Raw genomic sequence first — 26,052 nt, forward strand, 5'->3', positions numbered from 1 at the left:
CTAAATTTTAATCTTCTATTCATGGATATTATTACTTAAATATTCTTTCTTTCTTCACTCTGTGACTCTTGTCTGAAGAATGGTTTCTGGGAAGTGAGAACTTTGCTCTTTCTTTGCTTGGACCATCTCTTTTCTCTAAGTAAATATTTCTATATATCAAGAAAAAATATGCAAACATTTACCTTTATTTTATTCTTGCTTTTGTCTTTTTTCCCATTTTTTCTTCTCCTTTCACAAGGTAACTCTAATAAAATCCTTGGAATATTGCATATTCCCTATGAAGGAATTGTTAGCTAATGAATGTAGAAAATTTTATTTGCGGCTTTCCATATGTTAATAAACATATTAAGAGACTTTAAATTCTTGGACTCAAACTGTATCATGTCTGAGCCTATTTCTCTTATCTTATTTGGCGATACTAATATAAATCCATTGATAAGTCTATTTTGTTTTTATCTTTACATGTTCAGTGATTAATACAGTGCCTGACACACAGCAAGTGCTCAAATAAAGTTTAGCGACTTGAATTGATTAAATTATATGTGAGATATGACAGGAAGAGATGACATGTGATTCAAATTTTAGATGAGTAAGAATTCAATTTTTAGAAAGTGGGTAAATGTGGGTAAATCAACATTATTATTCAAAAGAGTACTAGAAATATTAATTTTAGCAATAAGAAAAGAAAAAAGAAATTAAAGGCATATAATAGGCAATGAGGAAATGAAACTATTGCTCTTTGCAGATGATATCAGGATATGTTTAGAAAATCCTAGAGAATCAACTATATTTACTTAATAGGGCAGCCAGATGGTGCATTAGACAGAGCAATAGTCCTGGAGTCAGAAAAACCTGAGTTCAAATCCAATTTCAGACACTGAACACTTTCTAGCTATGTGACCTTTAGCAAGTCACTTAACACCAAACACCTCACAAAATAAATAAATAAATAAAAATCTACTTGAAATAATTAACAACTTTAGCAAAATTGCATGATATAAAATAGAATACCAAATCACTAAAATCATTAGCAGTTCTACTCATTATTAACAACAAAGTCCAGCAGCAAGAGACAGAGAGAGAAATTCTATTAAAAGTAACTGTAAACATTATAAAATATTTGGGAATCTATCAGCCAAGACAAACTCAGGAACTATATAAACACAATTACAAAACAGTTTTCACATGAATAAAATCAGATCCAAATAACTAGAAAAATATCAATTACTTATATGTAGGCTGAGCTAATATAATAAAAATGACAATTCTACCTAAATTAAATTACTTATTCAGTGCCATATTAATAAAGCTACCAAAATTATTTTTAGAGCTAGAAAAAAACAATTTGAAAATTCATCTAGAAGAACAAAAAATCAAGAATATCAGAGAAAATTCATCCATCCATCATCGGGGGAAAAATCATCCAAATTAATTGATACTTGTTAAGGAATCATGCGGTGGATCAGTGGAATAGGTTAGGTACACAAGATACAATAGTCAATGACTATAATAATCTATTGTTTGGTAAAGGACTCCAGCTTCTGGGATAAGAAATTACTATTTGGCGAGGCTTAACAAGATGGCAGAATAAAGGCAGGAACTTTCCCAACCTCTCCCCCAAACTGATCCAAATTCCTTTTAAAAATGACTCTAAACAAATTTTAGAGCATCAGAAAACCCAAAAAGTTGGAGTATAACATTTTCTAGTGAAAGTAATTTAGAAGCTCAACACAAAAGGCCTTTGACACCAGGGTAGGAATACAGTGTCCAGTCTTGATGCAGAATGAGCTAGCTCAGCCCCACACCCAGCTGCAGCCCTGGACCTGGCCAACCTCTGAATCAGTGGCAGTACTGGTGGCTTAAAGACTTTTCAGCCCAGAAACAACAAAGACCTTCTAGTCTGCAGGAAAAGTCAGTGGAACTAGAATAGGAGCCCAGCACACAATTCAAGCACAAACCTAGCCCTGACCCCAGCTCCTACACAGACTCCAGCATCAGTGAGTCAGAACCTCTGAATCAATAGCAGTGCTATAGGGGTTTCTGGATCTCTCAGCCCTGGGACAGCAGAAGGAATGAGAGTGGAGAGGGAGTCTAGTGTGCAGTTCCAGTGGAGCTCCAGCCCTAGCCAACACACTAGATCTTATAGCTACAGTGTGGTACTAACACAACTAACAGTTCCAGTGCAGAAAAGAGAGCTTGCTTGTGATCAAATTCCTAGAAGAATTTCTAAAAAGAGCTGCACAAAACAAAACCACTGAAGCTTAGGACATAACACCTTTCACCCTGGAAACAGAGCCTTACTTTAACAGAGTTAAAAGCAGAGTAATAGGCTAAGAAAACGAGTAGAAAGAAATAAAAACAACCAACGTTTCTGACAATTGGAAGTTATTATGATGACAAAGAAGACCAAAACACTCACTGAGGAGATAACAGTCTAAGCCCCTACATCCAAAGCCTCCAAGAAAAATAAGAAATGGGCTTAGGCCATGGAAGAGTTCAAAAGGAATTGTGAAAATCAAGTAAGAGAGCTAGAAGAAAAATTAGGGAAAGAATTAAGAGAGGTGCAAAAGGAAATATAAAAAGCTAATGAGGAGATGAATGCTTTAAAAAGCAAAACTGGCCAATTGAGAAAAGAAGTAAAAACTCACTGAGGACTCTAATTCCTTTAAAAAGAAAATTGAGGGACAGCTAGATGGCACAATGGTTAGAGCACTGTCCTGAGAGTCAGAAGGACCTAAATTCAAATCTGGTCTCAGACACTTAATATTTCTTAGCTCTGTGACCCTGGGCAAGTCACTTAACCCCAATTGCCTCAGGAAAAAAACGGAATTGAGCAAATTGAAGCAAATAATTTTATGAGAAATTAAGATATAATAGGCCAAAACCAAAAAATAAAAAAATAGAAAAAATGTGAAATATCTCATTGGAATAACAACTAACCTGGAAAACAGATCGAGGAGAGATAATTTAAAAATTATTGATCTACCTGAAAGTCATGGTCAAAAAAAGAGTCTGGATAATATCTTTCAAGAAATTATCAAGGAAAACTTTCCTGGTATTCTAGAACCACAGGGTAAAATAGAAATGAAAAAAATTCACCAACTACCTGCTGAAAGAGATCCCAAAATAAAAATTCCCAGGAATATCATAATCAAATTCCAGAATTCCCACATCAAGGAGAAAATATTGAAGCATCCAGAAAAAAGCAATTCAGGATAACACAAGATTTAACAACTTCTACATTAAAAGATGAAAAGGCTTGGAATATGATATTCCAGGGAGCAATGGAACTACAATTGCAATCAAGAATTACCTATCTGGAAAAACTGAGTATAATCTTTCAGAAGAAAAGGTAATCATTCAATGAAACAGAGAATTTTCAAGCATTTCTGATGAAAATACCAGAGGTAAAGGGAACATTTGATTTTCAAATACAGAACTCTAGGGAAGCATAATGAGGTAATCAGGAAAATTATATGAGATTTAACAAGATTTATCTGTTTACAGTCCTACATGGCAGAATGATACTTGTAACTCATTAGAATGTTCTCATTGTTATGTCAATTATAAGAAATATATATAGACACAGGTGTGAGGGCACAGATGAGAGTTGAATATAAAGGGATAATATCTTTTTTTAAAGATGAAATTAAGATGTGAGAGAGGAATGTACTTGGAGAAATGGAAAGGGAATAGTGGAATGGTACAAAATACCTGTCATTTTAAAAAGAGGCAAGAAAAAACTTTTACAATTCAGGGGAGAAAGGGGAGCAGGGTGGAAGTGAGTGAACTTTATTCTCATCAGAATTGGCTCAAATAGGAAATAACATACACACTCAATAAGAGTATAAAAATCTATCTTATCCTGCAGAAAAATAGGAAGAAAATAAGATATGGGAAGGGGAGAGAGTGATAAAAGGAAGTGTATATTGGAGGAAGAAGTAGTCAGTAGCAACACACTTTTAAAGAGGGACAAGGTAAAAGGAAAGAGAGAATAAATGAGAGATATACAACTAGCAATAGTAATTGTAAAGAAAATTGAAGTAAGTTTATAGGATTGAATATTATTATTCTCTGTGAAATGATGAGCAAGATGCTCTCAGTAAACAAAAAGAAAAAGCCCTGGGAAGTCCTCCATAAACAAAGTGAAATATACTCTATACAAAATAATAACAATGGTTTGGGATGACCAGCTGTAAATGACTTGATTATTCTCAGTAGTACAGTCATCCACAACTACTTTGAAGGATTTAAGATGAAAAGATGATAAATTCTATCCATATCCAGAATAGGAACTGATTGAAGCTTAATACAGATCGAAGCCTTTTCTATTTCTCTCTCTGTTGTTCTCTTTCTTTTTAACTTATGTTTAATCTTTGTTTTCTTTCACAACTTGACTTTTATCGAAATGTTTTGTATCCCTACTTATAATTAAGAAACTACATGTGAAATTAAGGGGGAAAAGCTAGAACTCAAAAATCTTAAAAACAAATGCAAAAAAAAAAAAAAGAAATTAATATTTGACAAAAACTGCTGGGAAAACTGGAAAATAGTTTGGCAGAAAGTAGGCATTGACCAGTCCTCACACTATATGTATCAAGATAAGGCCAAAATGATTTAGATATACAAGGTTATATGATAAGCAAATTAGGAGAGCAAGGAATAGTTTACCTATCAGATCATTGGAAAAGGGAAAAACTTAAGATAAACAAAAGAGAGAGAACAAAATAAAATGCAAAATGAACAATTTTGATTATATTAAATTTTAAAGTTTTTACACCAAGCCTATGCAACCAAAATCAGAAGGAAATCAGAAATCAGGGAACCAACTTTCACAGCCTGTATTTCTGATAAAAGCCTCATTTCCAAAACATATAGAGAACTGAGTTAAATTTGTAAGAATTCAAGTTGTTCCCCAATTGATAAATGGTCAAAGGATATGAATAAGCAGTTTTCAGACAAAGTAATCAGACTATCTATGGTGATTTGGAAAAAAATGCTCCAAATCACTAGTTATGAGAGAAATGCAAATTTAAAAAACTCTGAGATACTACCTCATCCCTGTCAGATTTGCTAATAAAGCACAAAAGAAAAATGATAAATATTGAGGGATATAGGAAAATTAAAATACTAATGTACTATTAGTAAAGTTATATATAGATTCAACCATTCTGGAGAACAACTAGGAACCTAGTGCTCAAAGTTGTATAAAATATGCATGTTCTTTGACCAAGTAATACCAATACTAGGTCTATATCACAAAGACCAAAAAAAAAAAAAAAAAAAAAAAAAAGGAAAATGATTTATGTGTACAAAAATATTTTTAGTGGCCCTTTTAATGGTGGCAAAAAATTAGAAATTTAGGGCATGTCCATCAACTGGGGAATAGATGGACATTGATGGTATATGATTATGATGAAATACTATTGTGCTAAAATAAATCATGAGCAAAAACCCTAAGAAGACTTATATGAACTGATGGAAAGTGAAATGAGCAGAATCAGAAGAAAATGATACACAGTAACAACAATATTGTATGATGTTCTACTGTGAATAATTTAACTATTCTCAGCAATACAATTATCCAAGAAAATTCTGTAGTACTTATGATGAAAGGTATTGTCTATTTCCAGAGAAATAATGGTTAGATTTTGAAAATAGACCAAAGATACTTTTTCTTTGCTTTCTATATTATTCTTGGATTTTGTGTATGAGTGTCTGTGTCTGAGTTTCTGTCTGTCTTTTTTCTTCTACAGAATGACCTACATGGGAATATGTTTTCATGTATTACATGAAATGTAATTGGAACTCAAATTTAAAAAAAAAATTGTTTACATGCAATTGTGGGGAAACAAAATATGAAATATGATTGTAAGAAGGAAAATGTGTGCTAAATCAATAATAATTACAGAAATATAAATTTAAGCCACTCCAAGGTGCTACCTTCTACTCATCAGATTTACTAATACAATGAAAGTTAAATGATAAATGGTGCAACAGTTATGTGTAAACAGGTGCACTAATGCACTGTTGGAACTGAATATTAATCCATATTCTGAAAAACAATTTGTTGCTGTTTGTGCTTGCTATTCATCCTTTATTCTCAAAGAAGATTTTCAATTTTATTTTGGAAATGGTTAATACAGAAATTCACTTTGCATTACTGTACATACTTGCAATGGGTTTTGGTTTTTTACCTTTCAATGAGAGAAGGAATTTAATGGGAACGAGAAAATTTATGCTTTTTTAAAAAAAGGAAAGAAAAAATAAAATTTTAAACTACAAACTTCCATTTCCTCGATTTCAAAATAACTGAGTTGAATGAGATGTCTTCTTAGGACACTTCCAGTGAAATAACAATCCTATAATACCTTTTATAAGTCACTGGCTGAAATTTTTCAAATCTGATTTATCAGAAAAATATTTGCCTGATTTTATTTTAATAGAAAAAATGAAATTCAGGGCCTTCACTTTTGGCAAGTGCTGCTATAAAATAGAAAAATAAATATGAAATTGATTTGTTTCTACCAGAATAATGCTAAATTTATGCTAAAACTTAGCAGCCAAATTTTTCAAAATGCACATAAAAATTTATCCAGTATATATTCAATTACCATGTTCATTTTTCTTCTAATACATCATGCATTTCTTATATTCAGCCTAGCAGGTCACATAGAATATGAACTGGATAAAATTTATGTTGAAATACAACTTATGTATACCTTTTCACATTCCTTTGTATGCATTCAATTCACAGCTGACTTCTGAGTTACTGGGAGATGGACTGCCATGTAAATTATTAAACATATGTGGCTAACTTACTTCTTCCAGGCAGTAGTGCATAATTATGTTAAATAATCTGTAAATCTTGGATGGAATTGTGAATGTATGGAGGTATGATACATGAAAGGCAAAAGGAGAGACTTTTCATTCATCTTGAAAGGTCTGCCTTTGAATTTTCAGACATCTAAAGAATCAAATACTAGTTTTAGGTCAGCTTCCACTGTATCCAAATAATCTTTGCTATCCCATTGAAGAATATGAGGACTAATTTCTTCCCATAAATCTAAAATTAGTAGAAAGTATAGCACTCAGCATGAAAGATGTTGTTTGTTCTATTTATATATTTCTCAGTTCTTTGCATCAAGCCTTGTGATGTATATCACTGCATGATTATAGGAAGCAGGACAACAAAGTAGAAGTGATTTCAAGAAGTTCAAAAATAGCAAGGCACTGAAAAAAAAATCAAAGTACTGAAAATATAGGCCAATTCTTTCATCATTATTAGAGCACTACTTTCAGTTTGAAGGCTTCTAGTTCTGGTGTTATGGTCTGTGAGGTACAATGCCAAAAGTAACAATTACAAATTATTCAGTGAGGTAAACATTTACAAAACAAAATTAAGTGGTAAATCATGTTAGATGCCAATAGCCAACCAGTAGAATCAGTGAACTATTGCATCCATAGCATTTGAATTGAGTTAGTAAATCTAAAGTGCTTATTGCTATGCAGATGTACTATAATAGCAATAATATCTAGCATTTTTGAAGCTTTAAGATATAGCATAGATACTAGAAATATTATATATTATGTATCATAGTCATTTCAGATGAATTATGATTGATTCTTTGGCAATTATGTGTATTATTTAAGTAAAATGCTGATGTATTAAAATGATTTTCATTTATAAATAATAATTGTCTATTTCCTGTATCACTGTAACCATTTTGCTCAAGTATTATGTTATACCACATCAATAAAGGTTTGACTTAATCAGTTCTGTTACTTCCTCCATTGATAGATATCAGTCCCTCTATAGTATTCAAAAGTTGCTATAGTCAGGCAGCTAGGTGGCACAGTAGATAGAGCACCAACTTTGAAGTCAGGAGGACATGAGTTCAAATCTAGTCTCAGACACTTAACATTTCCTAGCTGTGTGACCCTGGACAAGTCACTTAACCCTAAATGTCTTAGCAAAAAAAAAAAAAAAAAAGTTGCTATAATCAACAAACTTATATCATGCACCATATAAGAATTATATAAATACAAAACTATACAGTTAAGAAAAAGTGTAAGTTTTCTAACTACCTCATATTAAGTAGGAAGAGATATGTATTGGGTGACATGAATAAGGTAACGAGATCATCATTTTAGAACTGAAATGATCTCCATAAATTATCTTATCCACCTGCCTCACTCTATGAGAAAAAATGAAACTCAGAGAGAAGTTATTTATTCCATGTCAAACTGTTAATAAATAATAGATGAAATTCAAATCCAGGTCTTCTTATCAATCCAGTATTTTATTACATCATACTTCTGGTAGTATCACTTCTCAAATAGCATCAATCAAAGCAACTTTTTATCTTTCTAGACTTAGTACTTTGAATATGATGAACTGAGAATCAATACATAAGATTTCATTGGAAATAAATATGTGTTACAGTTCTGGAAACAATCACCAAGCATGTTAGAGATACATTCTCTAAAATAGAATTTCTTTTTATAAAAACAAAATAAAATAAAATCCTGGCCTAGGCTAAGTCAAAGACCTTAGAACATGTGTTTTTTCATTTTTTTTCCTTTCTTTTGAACAAGAAAACAATAGAGAAGTAATCAAATAAAGCCCATCATACTGCTAAAATCTATGGGAAACTAATAGTAACCATATTATAGATGTTCCATTTTATAATCCTTTCATTAGTAAAATGAGGGAAATAATACCTCCCTGCCCTAACTCCTAGGGGTATCAAATGAAATAGAGTGCCCACTTTGAGGAAAACATAAATCTTTATATAATTGTAAGGTACTGTTATTATCATTATCATTATAATAAGAGCTACATCGCTAGGTGCATAGGAGAAATAATTTGATTAATTATATAACAAAATTCATTAAATTATGAGTCACTTCAAAATTATTTTTTTAAATCTATTTCATCTACTCAGGCATCTGTGTATGAATGGTTTATCTTATAAGCACTGACTTAGGATTCCAATATTCACCCACCTTCCAGATCCTTAACATGTCAAATGTTAAGGTTAATTAGTCAATAAATTAATTAACCAACCAATTAAAAAAGCTTACTATTTTTCAGGTACTGCCCTAAACTCTAGAATTATGAACACAAAAACAAGATGGTCCCTGTCTCCAAGGAACTTATATTTTATTGGGGAAACATCCATACATAAGCAAATGCAAAACACATACAAAACTAATTTTAACAAGGGAACATCAGCAACTAGGGAAAAACAGGAAAAGCTTCATGAGAAGGTGGCTTTGGCTGGAATGCACAGTGCAAGAAGGGAAAGGAATTGCAATATTGCCATTTTGCAGTTAAGAAAACAGGCAGACAACAGTGGAATGAATCTGAACTAAGGAGTCACTGAAATAGTAAGCAATTAAGACTAGGTTTGAACTCAGGTCTAAGGAAACGATCAAACTAAGCTTCATTCAAAGGATAGAGAAATGTCTGCACCTTTATTTGGTAAGTGAATTAGCGAAGTGTAAATTTCTGTAATAGATCTAAACTATCTTTATCATCGTGTATCTCTAAAAACACAGAAAGGGTACAAAGAAAAAAACATTCACTGTAGGAGGTCCTGGGAAAACCCTTTTAGATCTTGAAAGTGTGAAGCACTTGACTGTTAATACCAGGAAATGAGGGAAGACAAGTATTCATGATAGCAGTGGTCACACTTTTACAGATTCTTAAAATAGCAAAATATTATTCATTCCAATTCCACTTTTTTTCTTCAGAGTGAAAGCAAAGAGCAAGCTTTGAAATATAAGAACTAGCATAGTTCAACTTTCTCTGAGAAACTAGAAAATATTTATGAAAGACTGATTTTTTTCTTAATCTTTCCTGAATGAAATTCATTATATTTACAAATTAACATTTTAAATTAGTCATTTTAATCCTTGTAATTTCCATCTTTTACCTCTTTTTGCCACTCCTCCAATCAACCAATGGTTGAGTTCATAGACAAGAACTTCATATAAAGCAACAAAAACAAATAAAAATCAAATTTTTTCTCATACTTACAAACCTACCCATGCTACACTAATGGCCAATATACACTGGAGAAAGAAAAGGGAACACTTGCAAAAAGTTGAAAAAAAAATGTCTTGGGAGTAAGGCTCTATTGTTCTGGGAAAATACAAGGCACTTTTATGTTCTATGTTATAGGACAATATACTTGTCAAGGCACTGAAATACTTTAGCTATTTCTGCTACCAGGATGGATCTTTTCACATTAGCTAATTACAGAGAAGGAATTAAAAACTGGAAGACATTAAAGCATATTAAATATTATGCATAATGAATTTATTTCTGTACTCTGTGTAGTTTGTAAGAAAAGAGAGAGATGCAAAAGAGAGAGAGAGAGAGAAAGAGAGAGAGAGAGAGAGAGAGAGAGATAAAATTGTAAAAGAAAAAGGAACTTCAAATTGGGAGAAGAAATGAAGTACAATAGTCATAATGTACTAGTCAGGAAAAGATACTAAATTATACATTAGACTAATAGACAGACTTTAACTCTAAGTTATTCTGTTTCCTTTAATCAACTCTGCCCCAGAAATTCAGGTTGATACTTATTCATTTTGATCAGAATTGGTTTTTTTCACTGAAATAAGAACTTAAATTTGTTATGGTTCCCAAAGCTTCCAGTATATAATTTATAGATAAATCAGTAAGAATGATATACCTGAAGTAATATAGCTATTGTAATACATGTATCCTAGGCAAGGGGTAAAGAGAAACTGTACAAGTGTGATGGTTGTGTGAGTAAAGATAAAGTGATATATATGAAAGAAGTTATGAAGATAGAAATGATAAGATTTGACAAATGATAGATTATGTAGGATGAGTAAGTCTATGTGAGGAGATGAGAATGACACTGAGAAAAACAGCCTGGAAGATGGGAAGATAGTAGTGATCATTCCAGTAATAGAAAAGCTGGGAAGAAAGGAGGATTTAAGGGTAAAAATAATGAATTTTGTTTGGGGCATATGGAATTTGAAAATAAGACAGGTCTTACAATTTGAGATGTCCAAAATCAGTTGAGTATATTGCAGCTTAAGATAGACAGTAAGGAGGGCAGAGCCAAGATGGCAGAGAGGACACACATTTCTATCTGACCTTCTCCGATGATCTCAACTAATTACCAAATTCAGCCTCTGAATTAGTTCTAGACTAACAGAATTGAATATTGGGAGTGCAGCAAATTATCAGAAGAAGATCATTTTAAAGATCACCAGAAAATGTCTGTTTCAATTAGGTATGGTGGGAGGCCAGGCAACAGTGCAAGCTGTGCAGACTTGGGTCAGGGTGTGGTCTCCTTGGACAGTGCAGACTCTATTCCACAGAAAATCTATGGGAAAAACTCTACTACAGTGTTGGCTACTCTGCCCTGGTTGCAAGCCAGTAGATCAGCAGAAAAGTTATAAAATATGTAACACAAACACAAAAGGTTAATAGTGAACCCTAAAGCGCCAGAGTCTCACAGAATCTGGGCACATCCACCCAGCCCTGGAAGTGAGTCAGCACAATCCCAGCACAGTTGCTGCCTCTTCGCTGACTCCTTGCTGTGGCTTGTAGAAGAAGCTTTGAAAACCTCCCTTGCTCTAAAAGCAGATCCCAACATTTTTTAAATGAGTAAAAAGGCAAAGAGAACACTAACTATAGATAGTTTCTATGATGAAAGAGAACAGATTTCAAACCCTGAGAAGACTAAAAGCAGATCGTCTCCAGATAAAGCCCCAGAAGGTGATATAACCTGATCCCTATCACACAAGGCTCTTCTAGAAGAAATTAAAAAGGAACTCAAAAGAGAGCTAGAAGAAAAATGGGGAAAGGAAAGGAAAACTTTGCAAGAAGGTTTGGAAAGGGCATATAATTCATTGAAAGATAGATTTGACAAAATGGAAAAAGAAAAGAACTCTCTGAAAAACAGAGTTTGTGAATTGGAAAAGGTAAATAGCTCCAAGGAAAACAAAATTTGTAAATGGAAAAAGAAAATAACTCCTTAAAAAACAGAATTTGTGAAATGGAAAAAAAAAATCCCTAGAACAAAATAACTCATTTAAAAATTCAATTGGACAAATACAAAAAGAAGTAAAAATAAATTTAAAAATTTAAAAAAAGTAAATTAAAATAATTCATTAAAAATCAGAATTGAACAAATGGAAATGGATGACTCAATAAGACATCAAGAATCAGTTAAGCAAAACCAAAAAAAAAAAAAATAATAGAAAAAAATGTAATACAATTGACCTGGAAAATACATCTAGGAAAGATAATCTAATAATTATTGGACTCCATGAGAACCATGGTGAAAAAAAGAGCATACATACTATTTTTCAGGAAATCATCAAAGAGAACTGCCCTGATGTCATAGAATCAGAAGGTTAAATAGCCATTGAAACAATTCATCGAACACCTCCTAAAAGACACCCCAAAATTAAAACTCAAAGCAATATCATGACTAAATTTCAGAACTATCACATCAAGGAAAAAATAATGCAAGCAAGCCAAAAAAAAAAAAAATTCAAATACTGAGGAACCACAATAAGGATCACCCACAATCTAGCAGCTTTTACCTTAAAGTTTCAAAGGGGCTGAAATCTGATATTCCGAAAGGCAAAGGAACTTAGAATGCAGCCAAGAATAAATTATTCCACTAAACAGAGCATTTTTCCCTAAGAAAAAATCCCCAGGACCAGATGGTTATACATGTGAATTCTACCAAACATTTAAAGAACAATTAACTCCAATACTATATAAACCTGTGGAGGAGGAAGGAATTTGTGACAAAGAAGAAATAGAGATCATGATTGGTCACAAATTAGAAAATTTTGATTATTTTAAGTTAAAAAGTTTTTGTACAAACAAAACTAATGCAGAGAAGTTTAGAAGGGAAGCAATAAACTGGGAAAATATTTTTACAGTCAAAGGTTCTGATAAATGCCTCATTTCCAAAATATATAGAGAATTGACTCAAATTTATAAGAAATCAAGCCATTCTCCAATTGATAAATGGTTAAAGGATATGAACAGACAATTTTCAGATGAAGAAACTGAAACTATCTCTAGTCATATGAAAAGGTGCTCCAAATCATTATTGATCAGAGAAATGCAAATTAAGACAACTCTGAGATACCACTACACACCTGTCAGATTGGCTAAGATGACAGGAAAAGATGATGACGAATGTTGGAGGGGATGTGGGGAAAAGTGGGATACTAATACATTGTTGGTGGAATTGTGAAGAAATCTAAACATTCTGGAGAGCAATTTGGAACTAGGCACAAAAAGTTATCAAACTGTGCATACCCTTTGATCCAGCAGTGTTACTACTGGACTTATATCCCAAAGAGATCTCAAAGGAGGAAAAGGGACCCATATGTGCAACAATGTTTGTGGCAGCCCTTTTCATAGTGGTTAGAAACTGGAAACTCAATGGATGTCCATCAACTGGAGAATGGCTGAATAAATTTTTGTATATGAATGTTATGGAATTTTACTGTTCTCTTAAGAAATGACCACCAGAATGATTTCACAGAGGCCTGGAAAGAATTACATGAATTGTTGCTAAGTGAAATGAGCAGAACCAGGAGATCATTATACATGGCAACAACAAAACTATATGATGATCAATTCTGATGGACATGGCTCTCTTCATTGATGAGTTGATTCAAACCAGTTTCAATTGTCCAGTAATGAAGAGAGACATCTATCCCCAGAGAGAGGAGTATGGGAACTGAATGTGGATCACAACATAGCATTTTCATTCTTTCTGTTATTGTTTACTTTCACTTTTGTTTTCTTTCTCAGGTTTTTTTTTCCTTTCTAGATCCAATTTTTCTTGTGCAGCAAAATAACTGTATAAATATGTATATATATTGGATTTAATATAAAATTTACCATATTTAACATGTATTGGACTACCTGCCATCTAGAGGAGTGGGTGGGAAGAAGGAGAGAAAAATTTGGAACAGAAGATTTTGCAAAGGTCAATGTTGAAAAAATTACCCATGCATATGTTTTGTAAATAAAAAGATATAATTAAAAAATAAAAATAAATAAAAGTAGGGCTGTATATACAGATCTGGATATCATCTGTATAGAGATGATAATTGAACCCATGGGAGCTGATGAGATCACTAAAAGATGGAAAATGGATGATCCAAGATTAATTTTGGTAGTTGTCCAAAATTAATGGACATGAGCTAGATGAAAATCCAGGAAAGGAACTGAGAGAAACAGTCAAGTGAATGGGAGGGAAATACAAAGTACAACTGTTTTGAAATTTTAGAAAAGAGACTTAGAATTAAGTTTTTAAATCTAATTCAAGACCATAGTATTGGAAGACACAGAAGAAGTCATGTAATACAAATCCTGAAGCATTACCACATACTTTGCTGTGAAATTAAGTATCTACTTTGCTTTTCATCACTAAAGGGTTCACAGAGCAGAAAGAAAGCATCACTGTTACTACCATTGACTTTTATACTGCTCCAGCCCTAGACTTTGCCAAAGTCTTATTCAAAAATGGAAACTGAAGGATTCTTCAACATAAATGTTGTCTGTATTTTCATAAAAAAAATACATTGCAATGGAATGTCCAGATTTAGAAATTTCCATTAATATATGACCTTTCCAATCACAATAGCCACCTTAATTACCATTGATTTTCCCATACCCTTCTCTAATCACATTCTTACTATTTTCTTAATTCATGTCATTAAGAGTTATCCTGTACTAAGAAGCAGAGGATAATGAATCAACAGCTGATTTTCAAGCAAGGAAGACTTAGATTCAAGATTTATCACTGATACATATTTTTTAATGTTGGCAAATGGCAGGAAAAATTTGACTTATATAGGTAGAAGGAGTTTTTTCATTTGAGATTTCACAATACCATTGGAATCACAGGTTTAAATCTTAACATATCTATATTATTTGATCAGGCAAAAGCCTTTTTTCTATTCCTATCTCTATAAATTAAGTTCTGTTTAGCTCAGTTGCACCTCTACCCCAGTTCTCTGCATATTCCTTTCTCAACACCTTTAAATTCTCTCCCAATTCTAACATTCTGTGACAGTGAAAAGTATTTTTGAAAGCAAAAGAATGAATTTGAGAAAACAATATAAGTATAACAGAAAGTAGTGAAGTGGTTTAGGAGAAGACTGCAAAAAGGTACAGAGAAGAGTGGTACTTATACCGATCAAATAGAGCAAATTCCTACAATGTCAAATCCAGGCAAAATGTCAGAGAAATTGCAAACTTATGCTACTTCCTTTCAAAGTCAGCCCAGAAACCATCTCAGTCAACAAAAATTTTATATCCTTTCCAAATGAAGAATCATGCTGCCTATGAACTACATCAGTTCAGAATATAAAATATTTGTAAGACACTATAGAGAAACCTGATGAAAGACGATTCATAGAATCACTTCATAAGACAGTGAAAAAGAATGGAAATGAAAATAAATCTCTAGAAATATTGTTTCAGGCACTCATATGGCTACATCACTTCAAGACCACACATAGATGAAACTGATAAAAGCAGCTCCTATTCCAATGACAATTGGGAAATTGGAAAATAGCAATTTAACTACATTTCTGCAATAATTTATTTTTTATCATCATTGATAATGGAGCCACCAGATTTGGATCCAGGTATCTTGGATCTTGATGTCCTGTAAGACGTATAAATGGAACTTGAAGCAGTTAGGCAGAATACCTGATCAAATGTAACAGTCACCAACATCACTAATCTCAGAAACAAGCAGTATTCAAAGCATTGAAGGTTTTCTTACAAGACATCTCAGGATGGGATAATTCCAAAAGAATGGAATAATTTCAGACAACATTTTAATTCCCATTCACACAGAAAAAAAAGTTATACAGAAAATTCCAATAGTTAGTTACCCTTATGCCTACTGTCTCACTTCATAATATGTTAATCTTTATGAGAATCACCATCCTTTATGAAATTATAAGAAGGAACCAATAAGCTTTTACTAATGATTCTCCACAGTAGATCACTTCATTCTAGTCATAAAAATGACTGAAATAAACATTGAAGATAATATTCTTCTGTATTCATTACATTGATTATACCATTTGACAAAGATTAATACATATCACACTACTGTAAAATAGCTCATGATGGATGTTTGTATATACCAGAAGTGTTTGCTACTATCTTAGATGATGCCCTGCAAAAAAATTCCAGTGGTTTTCTTCTGGTCTACAGATGAATATGCTGATTGCATTGTCTCAGACTACTGTGTCCCATAGTTTGTCTATCACTCTGTCCTTAGCACTTATGTTGGTAAATAAATTGAAATTATTTTTATAGTTGTGTCTTTTTTGCAAATAATTATCATTAGTATTTTAATATATATTGATCAAATACCCCATGAAATAGCATATCCATGTCACCTTTGTCCATATGGAAAAATTCATTTCATTAACTACTCCTAATCTTTCCTTCTTTAAGGAATATGTATGGCCCATTTTTCCACTTAGCTACAACTCAATTTTTTTTGTAATTTCATTTATAAGCAATAATGTCATGATTCAATTGCTTCAATAATGTATGCTCTTATTACTTATAGCCAAGGATCTCAAATATATAGTACAAATGAATTTTGCCAATAATATAAAAACTATGAATCAACACTCTCTGTCCTTTTTCCCACTACTCTGTCACCATCATGACAGAACTGGAAAGATAAGATTACACAGGAATGAAGTCCACATTTTATTTTTCTCTATTTCATAACCAGATATTCAGTTTATTAATAATGTATCTTTCAAGAATAAGCAGGTTTTGTCCTTGGAAAACACACTTGGCCTCTTTATAGAGAGATAGTCAAACCTTTTCCAACATCATAGAACCTTTCAGGGCTTGCATTCCACTGGCACAATACAAGAATTAACAGTCACTTTCACACCATGATGAAGCATTAGAGTAGGAATTTGTGGGTTATTTATTATATAAAATATTACTCACTAATAATAATAAATAATGTTTGTATAGTTCCTTAAGGATTATAAAACTTCTATCTGCTATCCCTTTTGATCCTTGAAAATAACATTTTATAGATGAGGAAATTGAAGCAAAATAATTAATTTGTTCAGGGTTACACAAATAATAAATGTCTGAGGCAGAATTTGAACTCAGGTCTTCCTAGCACCAATATTAGTATTCTATCCATTAGACCATGTAACCAATGGTATATTTTATATATATATATATATATATATATATATATGGAACAAACACTGAAGATAATATATTTAGCTTGATCTATAATTTACTACTAAGATAAATGGAAGAATTTTGGGAATTTATGTAATATCTTTAATGATCTTCAGTTGTTCTTCAGTGCAAAAGTCAAATAAATTAAAACCTTTTAGATATAAATTATTTTTTTCTAGGGGTAATATGATTATGCATCTTAGAGCATCATTATATCAAAAAAGTCAAATGAATAGGTCATTTGAAGGATGATGGAGAGAGGGATGACAGGCCTCATAGTATTTTCTTTTATAATATATGGACAAGGAATGGGATGTGGATTAGTCAAAAATAATTCATATATTGCCTGATTCCTTATCTGGTAACCACAAAATGTAAAAGGATAGATTCAGAAACCTCTACCAGATTACAAAATTCTTTTCATGGAGTATCTAAGATATTATGTGCAAACAAAACAAATACAGACAAGATTAGAAGGGAAACAATAAACTGGGAAAACATTTTTACAATCAAAGGTTCTGATAAAGGCCTCATTTCCAAAATATATAGAGAATTGCTGCTAATTGATAAGAAATCAAACCATTCTCCAATTGATAAATGGTCAAAGGATATGAACAGACAATTCTCAGATGAAGAAATTGAAACTATTTATACACATATGAAAATATATCATTATTAATTAGAGAAATGCAAATTAAGACAACTCTGAGATACCACTACACACCTGTCAGATTGGCTAGAGTGACAGGGAAAGATAATGTGGAATGTTGGAGAGGATGTGGGAAAACAGGGACACTGATACATTGTTGGTGAAATTGTGAACACATCCAGCCATTCTGGAGAGCAATTTGGAACTATGCTCAAAAAGTTATCAAGCTGTGCATACCCTTTGATCCAGCAGTGTTTCTACTGGGCTTATACCTCAAAGAGATGCTAAAGAAGGGAAAGGGACCTGTATGTGCCAAAATGTTTGTGGCAGCCCTGTTTGTAGTGGCTACAAGCTGGAAAATGAATAGATGCCCATCAATTGGAGAATGGTTGAGTAAATTGTGGTATATGAACATTATGGAATATTATTGTTCTGTAAGGAATGACAAACAGGATGAATACAGAGAGGACTGGCGAGACTTACATGAACTGATGCTAAGTGAAATGAGCAGAACCAGGAGATCATTATATACCTCAACAATGATACCGTTTGAGGATGTATTCTGATGGAAGTGGATCTCTTTGTTAAAGAGAGCTAATTTAGTTTCAATTGATCAAGGATGGACAGAAGCAGCTACACCCAAAGAAAGAACACTGGGAAATGAATATAAACTGCTTACATTTTTGTTTTTCTTCCCGGGTTATTTATACCTTCTGAATTCAATTCTCCCTGTGCAACAAGAAAACTGTTCGGTTCTGCACATGTACATTGTATCCAGGATATACTGTAACCTATTCAACATGTAAAGGATTGCTTGCCATCTGGGGAAGAGGGTGGAGGGAGGGAGGGGAAAAATTGGAACAGAAGTGAATGCAAGGGATAATGTTGTAAAAAATTACCCTGGCATGAGTTCTATCAATAAAAAGTTATTTTAAAAAAAGATTTTATGTGGATAAATAATTGAACAGGATGAAAGATACATATAGGCTGCAATCTGCACCAAGAAGGGAAATGCTGACTATTGATATCACGGAATTATTGAATACTATGTTAAAAAGTTCCATTTTTCCTATAGGCTACTGGGCAAATATCAGTCTGCCTATAATAATTAGTCTTTCCTAGAAAGGCATAATGAATAAGAGAATAGTTGGATAAGTGATTCCCATGCATTTAATTTCATTAAAAATGGAAAGATGACACTACATTTCAGTCTAATACTTCTGAGAAAGAAGAATTGAATGCCTTCAGAAAATAAATTGTGATAGATTTTTAATAAGAATAATCTGATATTATAAGGTTTCTGAGTACATCTTCATTGTGCCATAGTACTATATAAGCCACAATTGCATTTTAAAAATGAAATGTTTATCTCTGTGTTTTCCTGGGTAACTAATCATCTGGCACAGATAACTAGTCTGGGAACACTAGATTAGCCTTCTCTCTTCATATAAGAGTTCTCTCCTCATATAAGAATAAAGTTGTTGAGTTAAGGCTATAATTAAGAAAATAAGATCAATAAATCTAACAACATGTGGATCTATAGTAATGATAATTCATTCTACTGGTATGTTAACAAATTTTGGATTTGAAATTATCTTCTTTCTTTGTTCAGTAGAATCAAAACGAAAAACCAAATCCTATTTTTGACCTGTAACAATGATTGGTTGGTTGGTTTGGGTTTTTTTCTTCTCTTGATTTTAAATAGCCCCAGAGTACTTTCTATAGAATGAGTATTTCTTAATGTATTCCCATTCATCCAAAAGATTGGGTGAAATATAAGTCTTTTATGAGGAATTAAATATAATTCTTTTACACTTCCATAAACAAAATAAAAAGCAGGGACTCTGGACAGCATTTCACACACCCTGAATGCCAGCTTTGAAGTGCTAAAAGGATTAATGTAATAAAAACCAAAACAAAACAATCCCTGAAAGGCTGTAACAGAAGTATCATTTGCAGACACTTAGAGGATAGTTCTCAAACTCTTTTCCTGGGTCTTTCTGTGCCACCCAGAACCTTTTCCAATGATAGAAAGACCTCTGAAAGTCTATTCAGTGCCAGACCTTCCCATGAAGCCTAATTTCTCTCTCATTTTTGTCTGTTTCAACAATTGAGTTTAGTATAACTATTTGCTTATTTCAAGTAGATTGAGAATTGTTGACATTTCTGTTGCTTTGGGAAAAGCTCCTTTCAATTCCTAAAATACATCAAACTGTAATAGCTAGAAATGAAAGTAAGTATATATTTTGTGGCAGATTGCATATTTGTTGTTCAGTCATTTAGTCATGTCTCACTCTGTAAACCTCTAGACCACATCATGCCAATATTGTTTATAGGGTGAAGATACTGAAATTGGGTGCCCTTTCCTTCTCCAGTGGATTAAGACAAATACTCTTTAAGTGACTCATGCAGAGTAACATATCTATTAAGTGTCTGAAACCAAATTTGAACTCAGATCTTCCCATCTCTGGACCAAGTGCTTTATGTACCATGTCACTCAGCTGCCAGTTTACAAATGTGATTATCATTTTCACATTACTTTTGTCAACAAAAGTTAAATAGTTTAAAGCTAACCACATTTTCACGAAATTTGGACCTTAGAAAATTTTGTTTAAAATGTATTTGACACTTTGCAGCTCTAGTTTTATATACAACAAATAAAGGATGATTATCCGAGGGAAAAATCAGAGTTTGGGAATTAGAAGAGCCCTGAAAACCATTTGTCTAACTCAATAGCAGGTGGCAGAAGTAAGCACCAGACTTTAAGTCAGAAAGAATTGAATTCAAATCTGACCTCAGACACGTAGCAGTTATGTGACCCTTGGCAGGACATATCCTTTACTCTCTGGTGAAAGTAAAATGAAATATTATTTGAAAAGAAAAAGTTCTTTTTAGCACCCCTTAAAGGGCTAAATAAATTCTTTCATTTTTGTTGTTGATATATATTTTTTTTAATTTGTCTTTAATTTGTATCTGACAAATTGTTATTTGGCATCTTCTTGACTATCTTCTAAGGCAATCTAGTTTCATTGTTAGAAGTTCATTATTAGAAAAGTTGCTGTATGAAATTAAAAATCTAAATCTTAGTAATTTTCACCATCAGGTGAATAAGACTATCAAATCCTATTTATTTCCACTAAAGATTCACTTGACACCTTATTGAATTCAATCTATTTTTAAAAGATAATAATCTTTTTAAAATATATGGAATTGGTACAGTGGATAGAGCACCACCCCTGAAGTCAGGAGGATCTGAGTTCAAATCTGATCTTAGATACTTAATACTTCCTTGCTGTGTGATGCTGGGCAAGTCACTTAACCCCAATTGCCTGAAATATATATATATATGTATATATATATATATATATATATATATATATATATATATATATATATATATATATATGGAATTCAACATTTCATTTTTAAGATTACATCTATGTTTTACAGAGAATCAAAACAACATGATATAGTAGGAAGAGGATAGGATTCAATGTCAGAAAACCTGGTTTCAAATCCCAGTTCTGATGCTTACTATATAATGTGAGGCAAGTTATTTAATCACTCTGGGTTTCAGTTATCTCACCTGTGTGAATTGAAGATAATACTTGTACCACAGAGTTATGGTAAAGAACTGTTTTATGAACTATTAAGTATTATATAGATTAAAGTATTTAGTTGACATAAAATATATATTTTCTATTCATTCAGTTTGTTTTATTCAATATACATTCTCTTTTGATCTTTTCCCTCCTTTTCTTTCAGTAATAAAAAATAACATATCAAAGCTAGAAGGAACCTGAGAAGACCTTTAGTCCAAATCAATTTGGGAAAAAAAAAGAAGGAATCCCTTACAGAGTGTCACTAACAAGAGCCTATCCAGCTTCTATTTAGAAATATCTAGCAATAGTAAACACACTTTTTTAAAAAGTCCACCCTACTATTGGACAGATCTAACTATCCAAATTTTTTTTGTTAGATTGAAGTCTTTACCACTGCCTACATGCTTGTTAGTTTTAGTATGCTTTTTTTTCCCACAGATCACAATTTCCTGTTTGATATTCAATAGATGAAATAACTTTTCAAAGATGTTCCAGGAAAAAAAGGAAAATTATCATCTCATCTAAAATGAATATGATTATATTGTGATCATTCTCTCAGGACAGTTGCCCATAATTACCTCCCAGAACAGTCCTACTCTACTACTCAGGGACAAGTTCAGTATATATATAAAATGTTAGTTTCTAATGTGAGTACTTAGGGATACTGCAGTATGATGAATAAAAAAAAAAAAAAACTGAGAACAAAACTGGCCATTGCTATCATTTTTGCTTTCAGCCTTTGAACCTTAACTTTTCATTTGCAAAATACAAAGTTTAGACTGGATTATTTCAAGTTCTTATTTCACTAATATTTTCACAAATTAAACAATATTGTGGTGATGAAATATGTTGATATTGCAAGTATCAGTCCCAGAAAGCTACAAGAAACATTTTCAATTTTTGTTTAGCCTTCTTGTGTTTAAAAATCCAATTTTCATTAGACTATTAGGCCCTTGACCAATATTAATTTTCTTGGCTCAAGTCTCTTATCTGTGCTCCAATAAAATCTATCCTTCATCAGGAATCCAACTTCCCAAGTCACCAAATTAAGGCAAATTCTCTTTTTAACAAAATTGAGAAACAAAATATTCTTTGAATATTCTATTATGCTAGAAAATAATATTCTGTTATGTCAAGAAAGCTCACAGTACCTAAAATAGCCACCACCTCATCATCCTGTATAACTTCGAGGGATCCTGATACCACAAAGCAGAGGGCATCCACACTTTCTCCAGCATGGTAGATGAGGTCTCCTGGAGCACAATGAATTGTTTGGAATTCCACTGCCAAGGCGCGTAGGCATCCATCACTGGCCAGTCGGAAGGCAGGATGCTCATTAAAAACTTTGCGGTTCAGATGCACACAGATATCTGCTCTCATGTCCTTTGGACAAATGGAGAGGACCTGAAGATAGTGAAATATAAGAGAGATAGAGAAAGAGTGACAGAGAGAAGGAGAGACAAACACACAGATTCAGAGATGGAGAGATAGAATGGAGAAATAGAGACAGAAAAAGACAGAGAGAGAGAGAAGGAGAGAGAAAGACATCAAAGACAGAAATAGAGACAAAGAGACAGAAATGAACAGAAATAGTGATTGAAAAAGACAATAGCGAGACCAAAACAGAAAGACAGAGATAGATAAAAGTAATGCAGACAAAAAAAACGAAGAAGTAGGGGGAGAGGAAAGGGAATCAGAGGACAGGAAAAGATAATACAGGAGAGGAGAGGAGAGGAAAGGAAATGAAAAGAGAAGAGAAGAGAAGAGAAGAGAAGAGAAGAGAAGAGAAGAGAAGAGAAGAGAAGAGAAGAGAAGAGAAGAGAAGAGAAGGCCATATCACAAACAGGGATAAATATCTAAATATCAAAAATATTTTATAGCAGAAGTATCACTACCTAATATCATTTTCTACTTCATGTTTTAAAAATTCTTTGAACCCAAACACATATCCAATTATATGCATTTAATTGCATGTTAGAGGTGAATTCACATTACTTATTTAAACAAGGACAGCCTTATAGCAGATGTAACTTGGCATGCTGACGCTGTTTGATATTGTTGTGACTATCTCTATACTTCCCGCTATGTGCAAGAATTCTTTCCCCTACAAGATGAATTGTTATCTAGGGAATAAATGGAGGACTTAGGCAGCTGGGAATGTCAGCAGGAAAGGCAAATCTTTTTTTTTTTTTTTTTTTTTTTTTTGGGGGGGGGTGCGGGGGAACAACCAAAGGTAAGAACATTCTATTCTCTGGCTTCAAAGAACTGCCAAGGGCAAAGGTAAGAAGCAAACCATAGTCAACTTTTAAAAGAAAGACAAATGGGAGGTCATACTTAGAAAACTGAGTCAATGAGAAGCAGACCTTTATTGCTTATAGCTCTCAGCCAGAAAATTAAATACCAGATAAAAATGAAGATCATCTTTAATTACAGTCATAAGAAAGCAAGGAAAATAAAAAGGTTAACTAAAATGTTCTTCAGTTAGGATTATACAAATCCAATCTGTACCCTCTCAGTGAGCTATTCCTATCATTACATATTTTTAAATTTTATTTATGAGTTTAACATTTTTTCTTTTAAAATTTTGAGTTTCAACTCCTCTTACTCTCTCTCACCACTACCTTACTCACTGAGAAAGCAAACAATTTATTAATTATATATATGAAATCATGCAAGACATAGTCTATGTTAGCCATATCACCAAAAAAAAAAAAAAAAAAAAACATAAAGCAAACAAAGTATACTTTAGAGTTCATCTTGGATGGTGGATAGCATTTTTTCTTCAATTCCAAAGGAATTGTCTTAGGTCACTGTATTGATCAAAATAGTCAAGTTTTTCCACAGTTCACAATCATTAAAATCTTGTTACTGTATACAATGATCTAACTTTTTTTTAACCTCAATTTGTATTAGTTCATATAAGTTTTGTTATATTTTTCTGAAACCAACCTCTTGTCATTTCTTATAGCACATTAGTACTCCATTACAATAATATGCCAGAACTTGTTCAGTTACTCCCCAACTAATGAGCAAACCATCAATTTCCAATTTTTGCCATCATAAAAAGAGCTACTATAAATACTTTGATGTATATAAGCCCTTTTTCTCTTTTTTTCTGATTGCTTTTGAAGTACTAGCCTCGTAGTAATGGATTAGAGGATGTGCACTGTTTTAGAGTTCTTTGGAAATCTTTCCAAATTAGTCTCCAGAATGATTGGACCAGTTCATTATTCTGCCAACAAGTCATTAATGGATCTTTTTTCTCCTCTCATCTGCCTCTAGCATTTGTCATTTTTATAGATATTGGATGGTAACTTGGAATTGTTTGAATTTGCTTTTCTCTAACAGTGATTTAGAGCATTTTAAATATGACTATAGAGAGTTTTGATTTCTATTCCTGAAAATTTCCTTTTCAAATTCTTTTAATACTTATCAACTGGGGAAGGGCTTCTTTTTTTTTTCATATATTTGACTCAGTTTTCAAAATATTTGAAATTATGACCACTGAACTTGTAATCAGGAAGATTCATCTTCACAAGTTCAAATCTAGGATCAGACACTTACTAATCATATGATCCTAGCCCTGGAATGTTCTGCTTAGCTTTCTGGAGTGCCTTCAAACCAGCCTTGGTCTCACAGAATAGTCAGGGATAAAGTCCAAAGTCTTTATTATCTCCTTCACAGTCTGTCTCCTTCATCTGGGGCTGGGCTAGCTTTCTGGAGGCCCTCAGGAATGAGTCTTGGTTTCAGTGGAGGAATATAGGATGCAGGAGTCACCAGAGGCTGGTCAAGTCTTTTCTCTCAAAGTGCAGGAGGCATGAGAGCCACCAGAGGCTGATCAAAGATGCAATCTCTGTGGCTGACTTTGTCCTCAATTTATATATTCTATTACAATTACATCATTACAGTATACTGAGTATAAACAAATCATTATATCTCTAGAGAACCATTATTTGTTGTAAGATTAAATCATTCATACTGAACTAGAGAACTCACATGTTAAACTAGATAACCATTGTCTTATGAATTCCACTGAGTTAACACCTTGTTGTACAATTAAATCAATTATATTGAGCCTTAAATATATTTCTCCAGAGTTCCTGGCTTTTACATAGCCCCATTTACCTCAGTGCCTCATCTGTAAAATGAACTGGAGAAGAAAATGGCAAACCACTCCAATATCTTTGCCAAAAAAAAAAAAAAAAAAATCCTCCAAGATGAGAGTCATAGAGAATTGTACATGAATGAACAACAGCAACAATGATAAGAAGTTTCCCTGATAATTTCTTTAAATTAGGTTTATTTTTGCTTCTGTTTTCTCTATGATCATGATTGACACCCTTGCCCTTTTCACCTCCATTGAAATAAAACAGATTTTATTCCAGGCCTTCACTTAGACACTTTGTGTCTTTTTGTTTTAATTTTATCTCTTATACACATCATATTGTTGGATTCTGGTTTCCAATATGTTCTACTATCTGCTTTCATTCTATGGGGTTAGCTCAAAACTTCATAAACTATGTATTATG

The 26,052-nt window shown here is 32.7% G+C and overlaps 1 protein-coding gene across 1 annotated transcript in view; it reads right to left on the reverse strand.

The window, feature by feature from the left end:
* KCNH5 (potassium voltage-gated channel subfamily H member 5) overlaps window positions 1-26,052 on the reverse strand; it is a 477,427-nt gene that overhangs the window by 81,765 nt on the left and 369,610 nt on the right. The window contains exon 9 of the mRNA XM_051977789.1: window positions 22,675-22,927. Within this exon, the coding sequence (XP_051833749.1) occupies window positions 22,675-22,927 (253 nt within the window). The remainder of the gene's footprint in view (window positions 1-22,674; window positions 22,928-26,052) is intronic.

The sequence above is a fragment of the Antechinus flavipes genome, chromosome 2 (genome assembly GCF_016432865.1).
Source record: "Antechinus flavipes isolate AdamAnt ecotype Samford, QLD, Australia chromosome 2, AdamAnt_v2, whole genome shotgun sequence".
In the NCBI taxonomy this organism is placed as follows: Eukaryota; Metazoa; Chordata; class Mammalia; order Dasyuromorphia; family Dasyuridae; genus Antechinus; species Antechinus flavipes.